Raw genomic sequence first — 14,366 nt, forward strand, 5'->3', positions numbered from 1 at the left:
AATATCGAAAACTATCGGCTAATTTCAATCCTTTCATGCAATGGGCAGATATTGGAAAAACATCTCCTCAAGACAATGATCAGCTTTTTAAATAATCATGGTGTGTTATCTCCCAGCCAGTATGGCTTTGTGCCGAATCGGGACACGCAGTTGCTGCTTGAAGATTTTTCCGATACACTAAACTCTGCGTTTGAACACGATCAGATTGCTTGTGCACTGTTTCTCGACGTCCACAAGGCATTTGACAGCGTCTGTCATAGTATACTACTAACCAAACTTTCTTTGCTAGGCTTTCGGGGTGCGTTTTTGCGGCTTCTGAAAAACTTATCTCACGGGCACAAACTTATGTCTATTGGAAAATTTCGTAGCAACCTGACCGAAATTAAAGCTGGCGTCCCCCAAGGTTCAATTGGCATCCCCCAAGACCAAAGAATCTTTACGTTACACCCCGCTGTAAGACGAGATACGGTCGAAGACTCCGTAACTATTATGTCCCCGCAATTCTTAATTTACTTCCCCAAAGCATACAAGACGAGAGAGAGAGAGAGAGAGAGAGAGAGAGAGAGAGAGAGAGGAAAGGGAAAGGCAGGGAGGTTAAGCAGAGAAAAAGATCCGGTTGGCTACCCTACGCTGGGGAGAGAGGGGAGGGGGACGTAAAGTGGTAGCAAAGTAGAGATAAGGAAAGGAAGGAGCGTAGACACACAATCACAATCGGTCATTGTCACCGAATACTGTCATCGCACAGCACAGTCACACTTGCCGCACTATCAACATCTGTTTAGGCTACAGCCGCCTGTCCAATTCTGTCACCCTCAAAAACCGCAACAGTGCCCTCGTCGCCCTCTGCTGCGATGGCTTATGATGGCGGTACTTTAAAATAAGTTCCTCTGTGAGAGGTCTTTGGTCAAAGCGCGCTATCGCGGTTGCGAGTGATTGTCTCTGTAAATTATATCGAGGACAGTCACAAAGAAGGTGTTGAAAAGTCTCCTCGTTACCACAGTCCTCACACGAGGCGTCGTCGGCCCTTCCAATTCGGTAAGCGAAAGACTTGGTGAAAGCCACCCCTAGCCATAGTCGACAAAGCAGGGTAGCTTCGCGACGGCAGAGTCCAGCTGGAATACAAAGGCGTAGAGCGGAGTCAAGATTGTGGAGTCGGTAGTCGTGAAAACTTCCAGCGTTCCACAAGGAGAACGTGATGTCACGGCTGATCATTCGAAGTTTTCTAGCGGCATCTGTCCTTGATAACGGTATCGGCTCCTCTTCGTCCCTTGAAGAGCAGACCGAGCAGCGTTATCAGCGTGTTCGTTCCCTATGACTCAGCAGTGACTTGGAAGCCACTGAAATGTCCCGTGGTGTCCTTTCTCAGTTAAGGTATGAATGAGTTCTCTAATCTCAAATACCAGTTGTTCGTGTGGTCCGCGCCGCAGGGCCGATAGCAAAGATTGCAGTGCAGCCTTCGAGTCACTGAATATTGACCATCTTCGAGGTTGTTCTTGGCTGACGAGATGAAGTGCAGCGCGAAGGGCTGCAAGTTCCGTGGCCATCGGTGTCGTTGGGTGACATGTCTTGAAACTGATGGTGGTGGCTTTCGCTGGGAAGACCACGGCTCCAGCGGAACACTGGAGAGTTGCCGATCCATCAGTATAAATATGTACGTGTTCGGCGTACCTCTCGTGCAAAAGGAGCAGAGTTAGTTGTTTAAGAGCAGGTGATGACAGCTCAGATTTTTTCCAGATTCCTGGTACGGTGAGGTGCACTGCGGGTCGAGCCAAACACCATGGATACAAGACGTGAAGACGAAATATGGTCTCAGAGAGGCTTTTAGACACATTGATGCGCGACCGGAAGCCTGTAATGTGTGTGTGTGTGTTTTTTTTTCTTTGTTTTTTTTCACTGCTCTCTACAAACTAATGTGTTACTGATCATCAAAAATAACGTACAGCGCGAAGGACAAGGACAGCGATAGACGACATAGACAGCGCTGATTGTCAATCAGCGCTGTGTATGTCGTCTATCGCTGTCCTTGTCCTTCGCGCTGTACGTTATTTTTGATCATGAATTACCAACTAGCCCAAGCAACCACCCTTGTTACTGATGGCTCTGTCGCTGTCTGCCGGGCACTGCCATTCAAGCCCACTGCGCCTTTGGCAGACCCGATTCTTGCATTGTATTATAGTCAAGTCATCAATAAAGTATTATTATTGTTATTGTCCATCCATCCTTGGCGGAGCAGCTCAGCCGAACACCCGGCAAACGCGGCGCAGTCGGCATGCTCCCGCCGTGCTCATGCGCGTGCCGACGCGTCAGCGGTGGCGCGGGCGTTCGCCGAGCATCGCGTTCTCGCGAGCGAAAAACGCGCCATGCAGTTCCAGCTTAAAGCCCCCCTCACCAGGCCCTATAGCAAAGTTTGTTTATACGCTGGAAGTTGTTACGGGTTTTCTAGGGAGCGCTCTGCCGCAAAAATTTTTCAAATCGGCTCAATGATAGCCGAGATAGAAATGTTTCAGTGCCGTGAACCCATGATTTCCAGAGGCGAGCTCCACAGTCAAGCGACACTCTCTCCACTTGCCACGTCTAGGCCCCGCAAGCTAAATTCCTTCCCTGCGTTCTCCCATACTGGACCTCGAGAGTCGCGTGACGCATACGGCACAGGTCCCGCCTTCATTTTTTTTTTTTACAGCGAAAAATGTATATGACTAACCTTCCGTAGTTTTTTCGGCGTCCGGCAACAAAAACGGACTTAGCGATTTCTAGCAAACCCATACACAATGGGTTTCATTGCTTGCTTTGTGTGTGATTACACACGGGTGCAGTGCGGCTGCGCAGATGTCCAAAAGCGGAACACATTAGAACGCTCGCCGTGAAAAATAGAGTGACGTCAAGGTTAACAAAGTATATAAGCAGGAGAGGTATCGGCGCTAAAAACAGCTGCATTATTGATGGGACGGACACGTATAGTTCGCACACCCGAAGAAGAAAATGGGTACGAGGAGCACCGGAGGGAACAACAAAGAGAGTGTAAACGACGCCGGCGCGAAACGACCACCGACGAAGAACGTGCCCGCGATGCTGAACGAAAACTACAATCGCGAGCACGGGAAACCATTCCACTCTGTGAAGATGGAATGGCAGCGAAGGCACTTTGCTTTTCCTTTGAGAGCTTTGACTGTCGTCAGCTTTCCCTGCCATTCCATCTTCACAGAGTGGAATGGCGGCTCGGCGCTCTTTCGCTGACGGCGTCACGGGCGAGCTGTTGTGACTGTCTCCTTTCACGCAGCGCACGATCTTGCGCGCAGTGCACGGGGACACCGGACTAGCTGTATAAATCAGTGCTACGGGAATACTGAGGCAGACACAAGTGGATCCCAGAGCATGATCCCGCGCAGGAACACGGTAGAAAATGACAGTTTTGGTGTCTGCGCGCGCGACTGCACGACATGGGAACAAGCAGACGAAACGGAAGTACTTCTCTCTTGCTGTGGTGCGAGGTAAAACAAAAATATGCAGACATTCGCTTTGTGTGTTTTATTATTTCTCTAAGCTTTAATTTGTCTATTCAAGCAACATATTACACAAATAACAGATGTTGCCTTGAATAATTCTCGAAATATTGCGTCACCACGAGTGAAGTCAAAGTGCAAACACGTGTACGTAGGTGGCTAGCACGTCTATGTCATCCTCCGGCTTGGAGCGTGGCGGCCGTGAGGAGAAGGGAAAACGGCGTTAGGTTTTAAATTTCAGGTCTTTCCGGGGCTTGTAGCGATGTAATATTTTGCAGACACGATCGTTATCGTGCAACGTAGGCTCTGCGCGTGTCAGCTCAATATGGCCAGACCTGGTGAGGGGCCCTTTAAAGCTGTTGGAACGTGCGCGTCAACACAGAGCGGCGAGCGGTGAAAAACGATCATTGTAAAAGCAAGTGGTGAAGCATTTTACTGCAGTATCTACAAGTAGGGTACGAAGAGCTCGGCGCACGTCCTTGCCAATTCAAGGGATCTGGCAGCTGAATTCACCCGATGTGAAACATGAGATGAAGGGACTTAGGCCTTCTGTACTGCAACACGCACGCTACCCGTCTCGGCACCGCAGCGTCCAAGATACAGAGTATATAAGGTATTAATAGGCAAGGAATATAGATTACTCATTTCGACAGCGCGTGTTTAACGAGTACAATTATATTTGGCGCTCTGGAAAGATTACACTGCACTACACAGTCGTCAGTTGCGATTCTGTTGAAGGTCATATACAATAAATGATCTACGTCTGCTACTCTCAGCCAGTGTGTTTTGTTGAATATAAAGCACTCCTGAAGTCCACTGAGTTACATACTAAGATTACTGCAGGAAATCTGTCGCCTAGTACAAGCGTTCGCCGTGAGCACGACCATTCAGCGAGCGTGGGATATATGGACTCTATAATAACGTAATGGAATGGAACTTTGTCATGACCTGTTCGTTATATAGCAATGGTATATCTATTGCAGCAACGTTTAATCTTTTTCGAAACGTACAGAAAAATACGTTAGAATTTCGCGTGTTTGCACTCGGAGTAGGTTTCCGTTGACAAAAGTACATTTAGAATTATCGATACACTCGATCCAAAGTACCATAATTTATTCATGCGCCGAACATTATGTGCTAACTGTTGTGAACGACAACATTTAACTGCTCGGGTCCTAACAAACCAAGACGGTCGATACGTTCTGAACAATGTATTACCAAAGCATAGGAAAATCCACGCATCTGTATTCGTTATTCCCAAGGTGCCTGAATAATAACCACGCCATATTTATTTAGTCAACTCTGTATGGTCAAGACACACGAAGTTAGGCACGGGCGTCGATTATGATCATTGAACCCATTATTTACCAGCCTTTAATTGCTTGAGTCGAAAACCAAACATTCATTTTTACGGAGTTCAGTCTTGTTTGCTGTCACCTCTGGAAAAAAGTGGAGAAAGTGTCATTTGCACAACAGTGGCGTACCTGTCTAGACAGATTTTCAGGCTAGCGTTTTCATTGGTTACATTCCTGGATATCACTGCCAGTGAGGGGAATGATTGCTGCATTCTATATGCTACTGCAATAAAGGGCGAGTATATGGGAAACGGAAACTACACTGACAAGTACGCTCTGAACTTGAACGAACATTATAGCTAGAAGGAAACTGATTTTTCTATTCAAATACTCAACAACATAGAGAAGCTCTAATTTGGCGTGAAGATGTTCTAGTTAAGCCAAACTATACGTAAAAAAAGGTATGAATTAGATAAGAAAAAGAAATACAAATATTCCTTCTTTATTGTCCAAGCCCCACGTGGAATGTCTGATGATCAGAGTGATAAGATAATTTGAGCAAATAAAAAGGGTTAAGAGTACGCTGTAAAAGCTCAGTTCCCCACCCCTTCTTATCGCAGGAATACAGTTCTGGCTGCGTGACAAAGGCGGATAATGCCTTAGTTATATCGTTGGCACACAGGTGAAAAAAATAAAAGATAGAGAAGGCCGCACTGACGCTTTGTCAAGTTGCCCTTGGCGAAGACCACGCGGCCACCGGCGAGAACAGTGCCGTAAAAGGCGGCGACCAGGTCGACGTTGACGCCACTGTGGATGCCCGCCAATTCTCCCGCCTGGAAGCCCAGCTTTCGCAGACCAGCCGCAACGCGCCGACACATGTCCTCCAGCTGCCGGTACGAGTACGTCTCTCCCGTGGCGTCGTCCACCTGCGCATGTTTAGAAGGCTGGACCATGGAGCTGTTCCGGTCGAACAACGACGTCCTCCCCTCGGCGCTGCAAGGTGGCTATGATGCCCGCCCTCCTTTCGCCCTCATTAGTGTGCTTTTACTGAAATCAATCAATCCGTCATATTAATTTTGCCACTTGGTAAAATCCTGCGTATTAGCTGCCCCTTCTCATTGTTTTGCGAGAGCACACGTCAGATAATGACGCAATAAAAGCTCGAACAGAAAAATCCTAAAGCACGAAAGAGGTCCTATGTATGGGAAAATTGTGCAACCTTGGTAAGACCTCGCAGCAGACGTGATTCTCCAAGGTCCGACAGCCTCGCGACTGTTGCCCGTAACAAAACGTCCAACACCTCTCTTGCGAGCGCAGTTTGCGCACTCGATTCACTTCGCACCGCATTCGTTATGTCATGTCAATATGCCATGTCCTTATGTCATGTCCTTATGTCATGTCCTTATGTCATGTCCTTATGTCGAGCAACAGGTTTAAGAACGACATATCTTCGCGGGAGATTTTATTATTTCGCGCGTAGGCCTGTGCGCGTAGCAAATGCTATATACAGGAACACTAGCGAACACTAGTGTTCCTGTATATGCTCCCGCAGGGAGCAGAGTTGCGCATAGCTTTCCCGGCGCCACTCGCACCGCTATTGGCCGAGCGCTACCACATTGTGCAAAATGACGTCAAATGTTCGACTGCGCCACTGCAAAGGGAACTTTACGGGCGCGACGCTGACTCGTTTCCGTCAACCCTGCAATCAGCGGACCGTTAATCGGCTCCGTGTTGCAGGTACGATATTCGACGACATTAACTGAAGGAATTTGGTGAAGTTATACGAAACACATGATACTGACACTTGTATTGCAGTATGACGCGGGTGCAGCGCACCAAACTGCACAAACCGCACGGAAGGTGTCAAAGGTTCTTACGCGGTGGCGTGCGGACGGAGAGACGTGCGCCGGAGACGATGGCTACTGCATGTGGGCCCAGACCGGCCGGCTCCGAAAGCGACCAGGATCACATTATATCCCCCACTGTTTTCACAAGTTGTACAGCAACCCGTACCAAGCGGACCCACCCCTTGAAACTGGATTGTTTATGGTTTTCCTTCATCCTCCACGCCATTGCATCTTGGAATAACCTTGAAGCGTCCTTGCGTGAATTGCCTCTTGATCGACTTGTTATTCAACGTCCCAATTATGTATGTTAATCTTTCTTTGTTTTCAACAATTATGTACCCACTTCTGCTATGTCTTGCTTATGCAAGATGGCAGTATTTGTAAATAAATAAATAAATAAATAAATAAATAAATAAATAAATAAATAAATAAATAAATAAATAAATGCGCGGTGCATTTGCCTTGTTTACAGAAGTGAGTTCGGCTTGTTCACACTAACCCCCGTATTCAGAAATGCATCTTAACTTGAAACCCACGCTTGACTTGATTTAAATGACGCCTGTCGTGAACGCCCGAAAGCAAACGCAATGAGCGTCTTGGGCACGTTCACGCGAGGCGTCAGTTAGATCAAGTCAAGCACGGGCGTCAAGTTAAGATACATTTCTGAATACGGAGGTAAAGCAGCATTTATCTCGAGTAACACCCCTGTTAATGATGTCATGCGTGCGCCTGGCATGAAAGGTTGTTCACTTGTACGATTTTTGGTGTATATGTGCAGCACGACACAGACGCGGGACAAAGAATGAACGACACGTCTTTGTCGCGCAGCACATATACGCCAAGAATGTTGACTTACCAACTCACCCAATTCGATTGTTCTGACTATGCGGGTCTACAACAGTGTGCTCAAAGCAGAGCAAATACTATAGCAGATGCAATTCGCCGGCTGCACCCGGGTTTTTCTCTCCTTTGTTTCTTTTTTAATTTCTTGTCGGCGTTCCGATTTTTTATGTAAGGTTGATTGATGTGCTAGTGTTCTTTGTTTTGCAGTAAGCGAAAACACCGTGCGCTCCCGCTTATGAGACAGGTGTCATGGCTTCAGCATTTACCGCCGCCAATAACTTGCTTGTTCGATCGGCCTTAGTGGACGCGAGTATTGTAAAATTATTTTTGTAGGTTTAATAAGCGCTGTGTTATAGTAAATTAAACTGAGTAGTATGAAGAGATAAAGAAAATGTGTTGTCATACTACAGTCTGCAATGTGTGAATAATTACTTTGCAAGTTTGCCATCCTACGTGATTAGTACCATAAAAATAATCTGTTACTCTTAATAGCTTGTTGCCTTTCCAGTGGCGCCCCTAGGCTGCAAGAACCAGCACTCTTCCCTGCTATCACCAGCCATTGCGGATCTATTCCCTTGTACGAAATAAATTTGATTTGAAGTTCGTGCATCTTGAATCTTTTTCCACTTGCAGATTTAGTGCTACGAAGCAGCTGTTCAGTTTGCGGTATGACTGAATCGTAAAAATAAGCTTTGCATAAAATGTGCGCATGTGAACATTTGAAATGCGTTTAAATCTACGCGTCTGCACCGCATATATCGAAAACGTGCCGCTGCTGTGAACGACGGTAAGTGATGAATGACGGTCACGGTTAACCGTCAGTGACATAACTGCACGCATGGTAGTTCGCTTGGCCACGATCATTAATCGGCATGTTTCGGCAGCCAAAATGCGCTCACATAATTATCCACCTTACGTGTGTGAAGCTTTCTTTAAATACCCTTTAAAACATTTCATGCCTTCCGGCCTCGGTGAGAAAACTTCATGTGCAGGCTGGAAAAAATTGCACCGCTTTTTGTTGCAAGGTAATGCGCGTTTGCTCGCGAACTTTTGAGCTGTTCAAACCATGGGCGTAGACAGGATTTCATTTCGGGGGATCGAGGGAGGTCCTACCCCCTATACGCACGTTCGTGAGTGTGTTTGTTCGTATATATACATACATACATACATACATACATACATACATACATACATATATATATATATATATATATATATATATATATATATATATATATATATATATATATATAATTACCGAGTAATTATTTCGGGTGGTACCATACCCCCCGACGGCTACGCCAATGGTTCGAGTGTAGCCTGCATTAAAAAGAGTAATCTTGTTCAGCGCTTGCGAACAATTGCCGCATGTAGCTCGCGACCAGCCGACAAAAAAGCAAATGGAACACCATGCGGCATTTGCCTCCTCCGCGCGCGAGGTGCGGCTACACTGCAGAGCTGGAACGTAAAGCGGACCTATGCGACACCTCTAGCCATCTCGAACAAACTGCAACAGCGCTGAAGGTTTCTCCCCTCCGCACAGATGGCGCCACATAACCCACGTTCAACGTTTTCTCAGATTGTTAAAGATAGCGTTATCGACTGCGCGCGCATAGAGTCACTGTATATATGGCATATAGCAAATAGCGAAACTCTTGCGCGCGCATAAGGCTCCTTTAAGCCTTCGCCGGCGACTTAGTTCGGGCAGAGCGATTACGTAAAGGGCTCTGCTCTGAAAGGGGATGGTTATCGATGTGGAAATAAAACGATATCGATGACTAAACCGTGTATGACGATTTATTGCCACTTATTTTTACTTGAGGGTCGCAACTTCGTCATAAACACAATATCGACTTGACATTTTTCTTTGCAGTTGTGCAAGCACCACAATACAGCTGTGTGTTTGGTTAAACGGGAACGCGCACAGCTTGTATATGTTTAAATATAGCGATGGCAAAGCGATAAATGAAATAAACGAACGTAGTGTTTTCAGAAGAGCCACATTGGTTACATGCTTACGGTTGATCAACAAATTACGAAAGATCAATAGACTAAGTCACATCATATGACCGCGTATTAAATGACGCTCTTGAAGATTGTGAAGCATACCGAAAACTTGAGGGAGAACAAGATGAAAAAAATATTCACATCCAACGCACATGTTGAAAATTTTGTGAAGTGTGAATTGAATGTTATACAGTTAAATGGGGTGCGTACAAATAATAATAATAATAATAATAATAATAATAATAATAATAATAATAATAATAATAATAATAATAATAATAATAATAATAATAATAATAATAATAATAATAATAATTTATTTTCACATACTGCAGCCCCTGGTGGGGCCATAGCAGGAGTGGATAATACAATACAAAAAAGAAATACAACAGGCAACAAATAAGGAAAGCTAAGCGCAATGTTGAGGGAGCACAGACAAGAATTCGTTTACTGGGAAAGAACGGTTGGTTTCTGGTAGCGAATTCCAAGTTTAAATTGTGTGAGGGAAAAAGCTATACTTAAATGTACTAGTGCGCGCAAAAAACGGTGTAATGTTAAGCGCGTGATGTCGTCTACTAGAAGATATTTTTGCAAAGGTGATATATTCATTACTGGCGAGGCGACAAGACGAATGAATAATGCCCCGAAAAAATGTTAAAGAATTAACGTTTCGCTGTTCGGCGAGAGATGTTAGGTTGAGTGAGGGCATGACCGACGATGGTGAGAACTGGTGGTCATAATGTCGGTAGATAAATCTAATGGCTTTCCTTTGGAAGGCCTCAACTCTGTCTATTTCGTACTGCTTGTAGGTATTCCTAACGACACTACCATACTCAAGTATAGGGCAAACAATAGTTTTATATAACAGTGATTTAGTGCCGCGCAAAGAATTAGACAGCGGGCGACGTAAATAATCGAGTCTTTGTAGAGTTTCAGTCGTAATGGAATAAATGTGGTTTGACCATAGACAGGTTAGCGGTGAAAGTGAGACCAAGATATTTATATTCAGAAACGCGTTCAATTAAATTATCATTAAATTCGTAGCTAAGAAAGAACGGGCTAGCTTTATTAGAGAAGGACATAACGATAGTCATGCGGAAGTTAATATTCATTTGCCATGTTTCACACCATTTGGAAAATCTGACGAATGATTCAGTAAATGATGATGAAATGTCATAACACGCAGTCGTCTGCATACATTCGGATTTTAGATGATATATCACGTGGTAAATCAATAATATATAGTAAGAAAAGAAGAGGACCGAGGACCGATCCTTGAGGGACGCCTGATGACACATCCACCACCGAGAAATTAAAAATTAAATTAAATTGTGGGGTTTTACGTGCCAAAACCACTTTCTGATTATGAGGCACGCCGTAGTGGAGGACTCCGGAAATTTCGACCACCTGGGGTTCTTTAACGTGCACCTAAATCTAAGTACACGGGTGTTTTCGCATTTCGCCCCCATCGAAATGCAGCCGCCGTGGCCGGGATTCGATCCCGCGACCTCGTGCTCAGCAGCCCAACACCATAGCCACTGAGCAACCACGCGGGTCACCGAGAAATTGATCGAGTTAAAGCTTACGATTAGAGAGCGGTGAGACAAAAAAACTCTCTATCCAGTTCACTAACTGAGGGTTGTTAAGAATGTCATTTAGTTTGGACAGTAGTTTTAAGTGAAGTACGGTATCGAAAGTTTTGGAAAAATGTGAACATGGCGTCAATTTCAAATCCCTTATCCAGGTTAGAAGCTATGTTATGCGTGAACTCGACAAGTTGTGTTATTGGGCTAAATTCAAGAAATCCCATAATGTGTGTCTATATTATAGGCTCTAGTATTTTGCATGAATATGGTGTTAAAGATATTGGCCGATAGTTAGGGAGTAGTTGCTTACTACCTGACTTATGTAACGGAAGCACCTTAGCCATCTTCAATGATGAAGGTGCTATCCCGGAATTTACCGGTTTATTCAAGATAAGAGTAAGGTAGCGTGACGTCCATTAGGCATACCGAAGGAGAAACATATTCGGGATTCCACCCCGGCCCTTCACTTGAACCGAAGGCGATTATTAGATGCTTGGTTTGCCATCCCGCCACATCTTAATTTTTTGACATTGATAACATTCTGTTGCCTGAAGCCCTCCAAGAGTTCAGCCTCAGTGAGCTCCAGTAAGTCATTGTCCGAGACAACGATGCGGGGTGTATTCATCGTACGGTGCGGGTTACTATTACTTGGGTCTCCCCAAATGATACTAGTTTCGGCAGTTTGTCATATTGTTTGTGATCGCGGAGCTCCAAGAGGAGCTCACCGCTTGGCATCCTCGAAGCCTTATATCCTGGACCAAAAAATTCAGTCAAAGACTGAAACAAGGAATGGTGAAATGGTTCGCACTGGTTTGTCTGAGTGAATTACATGAAAACGAGGGAAGTTGTGGACTTGGCGTCCAGAAAGCTTAAAGAGATCTTCGGTGCGCTGTCATTTCTGAGGATTATCAGGGAGTTTAGGAAAAGCGTTCTCCATAAGTATACATGTGGTTTTCGCCCGCAATGCCGACCACCTACCATGGAGCCGAACAAGGGATCTGACAGAAGTTCCTGCAAGAAAAACCCTGCCAACGCCAGCCGTACATCACTGCTATAACCAAATACAGCATAACCAAGGCTGGCTAGCCACACAAGGTTAACCCTTGCCGCCGCGAAATTCGAAAGTGAAGAGAAGTGAAAAGATAGGAAAGATAAGAAGATGAAGATCGGCTAGGAGGACAGGAAAAGGTGACTGCCGATTTGCAGCAGGTGGGTCAGTCTGGAGGTGCAGTCTATGTGAAGCGGAGGCGAAAGAGGTGTGTTGCCTCCGCAAGGTCCGAACACCCGGCATCGGCTCAACCCCCAGGATCCCCTTTCCCCAGACACGGCTAAGCCACGCACGGCTACACGCGGGAGGTTCCGACCCTCATGTGCTCGGTTACGTGGTGTCGCCACACACCAAACGCATCCTGACACAGACGCCCCTGCGGGGACAAATTACCTATGACTCGACATTACGTATGCAGGTCTTATTCCTAATTTAGTGCTTGATTACGCAGAACGTAGCTGAACTCAGCGGCACTGTTTTGTCGGTCAAAATTCCATGCGATGTAAGCTGCAGCAACAGTGGCACATATCCAATTGATATGCGGTAGCCGAAATATGAGAAATTTAGGAAAAACCAAAGGAGCCGTTAAATATCTGCCGCTATTCCATTAAGAGGTCTGGGTGCTTTAGAAGTACCAGTTAGCCGGCATTATGCGCACAAGTTTTATGTCATGATTTGATGCTTTATTAGGTAGAACAGAAGCGGACTCACTGACGCCAACCACTTTGCCAGTAACTATTCCGTGCTATGTACGCAACCTCATCGGAAAGACTCACCAACGAAGAAAGCACGGCAGCAAAGAAAGATGCGCTGAAGAAAAACGTACGGGGTCACGCGCTATTCTAGTGACTACAATGCCATCGCATTTAAAGAAAAAAATTATGCAGATTCCATACAGTCCTAGAATCTACGTTCCGCGAAGCACTTTGCAGAAAGCTGGCTATTCAGAGCGCTACCAGTTGAACCTGCGTGTTTCTCTAGTGCAAGAAATTGTGTGCGTGTGTGTGTGTGCGTGCGTGGCACCCCCCTTCCCCCCCCACACACCAACACGCACACATAGGGGCGCACACGGTTTTTACGCTGGAACTGTTCCTAAGAGCAGATTGCAGTAAATCGTCATGTTGTAATCCGCCATGGTTGCTTAGTGGCTATGGTGTTGGGCTGCTAAACATTAGGTCGCGGAATCGAATCCCGGCCACGGCGGCCGCATTTCGATCGGGGCGAATTGTGAAAACACCCGTGTACTTAGATTCAGGTGCAGGTTAAAGAACCCCAAGTAGTCCAAATTTCCGGAGTCCCCCACTACGGTGTGCCTCATAATCAGATATTGGTTTCAGCACGTAAAACCGCATAATTCTTGTTGCACATTTTATTAGCGAAGGCGGCTGGGCGAGGTCAATGGCAAACAGCATTTAATAGCGATGACGTTTTGGAACATCGCCCTTGATCAGGAGCGGGTACTGCCGCATCAATCGTGTTGAATCATATCGGCACATGGGAAAGATAACCAGAACTTAAGGGTGTATGAACGATACAGCAGATGCTCAATGCCGCGTGAGGTTCTCAAGATAACTGACTATATACGGACATAACAATAGCGAAACATTTGCTCGTCGTTTATGGAGTCACATAAGCCTATTTTCCCGTCTCTTTTGCTGTTAAATAATCACTGCAGAGACTATTTTGCCATGTAGGCACCCGCCCTTTCTTTAACTATCATGTTGTGTCCCTTCCGACCGCGTGGAGCATCCTAGCGATAGCGGAGCTGCGGCTTCTCGCGAGCTAATGAGTAATGGCTAAAAAGAGTGAAAAAAAAAGATCCTTACAAAATGCGGCTCCCGCTGTAAAGCAACCAACAGCAACGCACCGCTGTCTTAAGGCCAGAACGGTGCCTGCCATAAGGGCTACATGGCACGTATCGAAAGTCAGGCGTTGTGGTCTTCTATTATTGTGCTGTAAAGTTTAAAACTGAAAATTGCAAATAACTGCTGAAAGAACCATATGTTATTGTGTTGTAGCAATAAGAGCAAATGTTGTAACGTGAACGTAGACAGCTTGTTCGACGTTCTTATTGGCCTGGATTGAGAAATGTCGCACTAAGTTGAAGAATAAAAAGCGAGAGAAAATGCTCAGCTACGCCGAGGCAGCTCATTTCGGAAGCTCATTTCCACCATAGAGCATTTTATCCTCTTTTCCGTTTTCTCCCTAGAGCATATATAATTTCCTTGAGAAAGCATTCC

At 45.7% G+C, this 14,366-nt stretch overlaps 1 protein-coding gene across 1 annotated transcript in view; it reads right to left on the bottom strand.

Moving 5' to 3' along the window:
• The window catches only part of LOC135907868 (probable 4-coumarate--CoA ligase 1), a 92,028-nt gene that overhangs the window by 40,578 nt on the left and 37,084 nt on the right, over window positions 1–14,366 (bottom strand). Inside the window, exon 2 of the mRNA XM_065439629.1 lies at window positions 5,514–5,721. Coding sequence (XP_065295701.1) covers window positions 5,514–5,721 — 208 coding nt within the window. The remainder of the gene's footprint in view (window positions 1–5,513; window positions 5,722–14,366) is intronic.

This window comes from Dermacentor albipictus, chromosome 1 (genome assembly GCF_038994185.2).
Source record: "Dermacentor albipictus isolate Rhodes 1998 colony chromosome 1, USDA_Dalb.pri_finalv2, whole genome shotgun sequence".
NCBI lineage: Eukaryota > Metazoa > Arthropoda > Arachnida > Ixodida > Ixodidae > Dermacentor > Dermacentor albipictus.